The sequence below is a fragment of the Poecilia formosa genome, unplaced genomic scaffold (assembly GCF_000485575.1).
Source record: "Poecilia formosa unplaced genomic scaffold, Poecilia_formosa-5.1.2 Scaffold38, whole genome shotgun sequence".
NCBI classification, from domain to species: Eukaryota; Metazoa; Chordata; class Actinopteri; order Cyprinodontiformes; family Poeciliidae; genus Poecilia; species Poecilia formosa.
This window is the reverse complement of record NW_006799977.1, coordinates 2,075,396-2,076,555: the sequence shown is the minus strand read 5'-3', so window position 1 is coordinate 2,076,555 and position 1,160 is coordinate 2,075,396. Positions and strand designations below refer to the sequence as shown.

The following is a 1,160-nucleotide window of genomic DNA, read 5'->3' as shown; positions in this document are numbered from 1 at the left end:
GTTTGCATGCAGCAAAAACATGTATTTTACTGAAGTGATTAGTTAACATTACTTGTAAAAGTTTAATTTTTATGGAGCTGCATAGATTACACCAAATATATATACCTGGTAAATGTATAAGTAGCAATTAGTTTTTAAGTAAACCTGTTTATTTCACCAAATGTTCTACCTCTTCTAAGAATCAGTAAGCAATAATCTTCTGCAGGGAGTGTGTATATATATATATACACACTCCCTGTATACACTTTGTTGATGTATTACTGTATATATACACATAAACAAAGAATAAATACATTCCTTGATATCTTAAGGACAACTTGGAGAGACAGACAGAAAGATAGAGTTTTTATTTAATCAGTTGCATAACAATTTAGTCAATTTCCTGTATGTAGATTTTATTTTGAAAGTTAAACCGGATGCAGATCCGTTGTTGCGCCTGACTTGTCTCTTCTCCGCTCTCCTCTCGCACTCTGCGGCTGCTGCTGGTCGCTGTCATCATGCAGGTGGAATCTGCGCAGTGTGCTTCAGAATAAAAATCTTTGACAGGGACGCAACGACTCTGAGCTGCCAATCAGCTGGACTCCTGACATCCATCCGCCGTGGAGGAAGAAGCAACAAGACAAGAGACAAACCGACACATTGGATTTTTTTTTTTTTTTTTACCTCCTTGCACCTTTTACCTGCCTAAGTTAGAAACAGGTTTAAATTTGGATTAAGATCTCGTTAAATTATTGCTCTGCGCGGGACAATAAAACGGTGTTGTTACAAAGTGTTTTCCTCTCTTGGCGCAGTCCAGCACAGCTCAGCGGGAGTCGCAGAGGATGTCGTCCAGTCCTAAAGGAAATGAAAGTCCCAAACAGACCAGAAGGACGTAATCTTTTGGGAATATCTTCTCTTTGCACGCGCCGGTGCGATGGATGAAGGCACCGCCAGCGACACCATCCCAGATCTGAAAGACATAGAGACAAAAATCGGCCGGAAGACTCCGGAGGGTTTGCTCAGGTGGATGAGAGAAGATGCGTCCTCTCTCCGGGGAGAAACCAAACTGGCCACCCCTCAGGACACCAGTAAGGACACTGGGAGGAAGAGTTTGGATGAAAAGATTAGGAAGCTCAGGATGGAGATGGTAAGATATCGATGTGTGTGTGTGTGTGTGTGTG

General features: G+C 42.1%; 1 protein-coding gene across 1 annotated transcript in view; it reads left to right on the top strand.

Moving 5' to 3' along the window:
* The first annotated feature begins 389 nt into the window (after window positions 1–389).
* The window catches only part of lurap1 (leucine rich adaptor protein 1), a 17,126-nt gene continuing 16,355 nt past the window's right edge, over window positions 390–1,160 (top strand). The window contains exons 1-2 of the mRNA XM_016670796.1: window positions 390–699; window positions 792–1,126. Of these exons, the coding sequence (XP_016526282.1) occupies window positions 914–1,126 (213 nt within the window). The 5' untranslated portion in view covers window positions 390–699; window positions 792–913. The remainder of the gene's footprint in view (window positions 700–791; window positions 1,127–1,160) is intronic.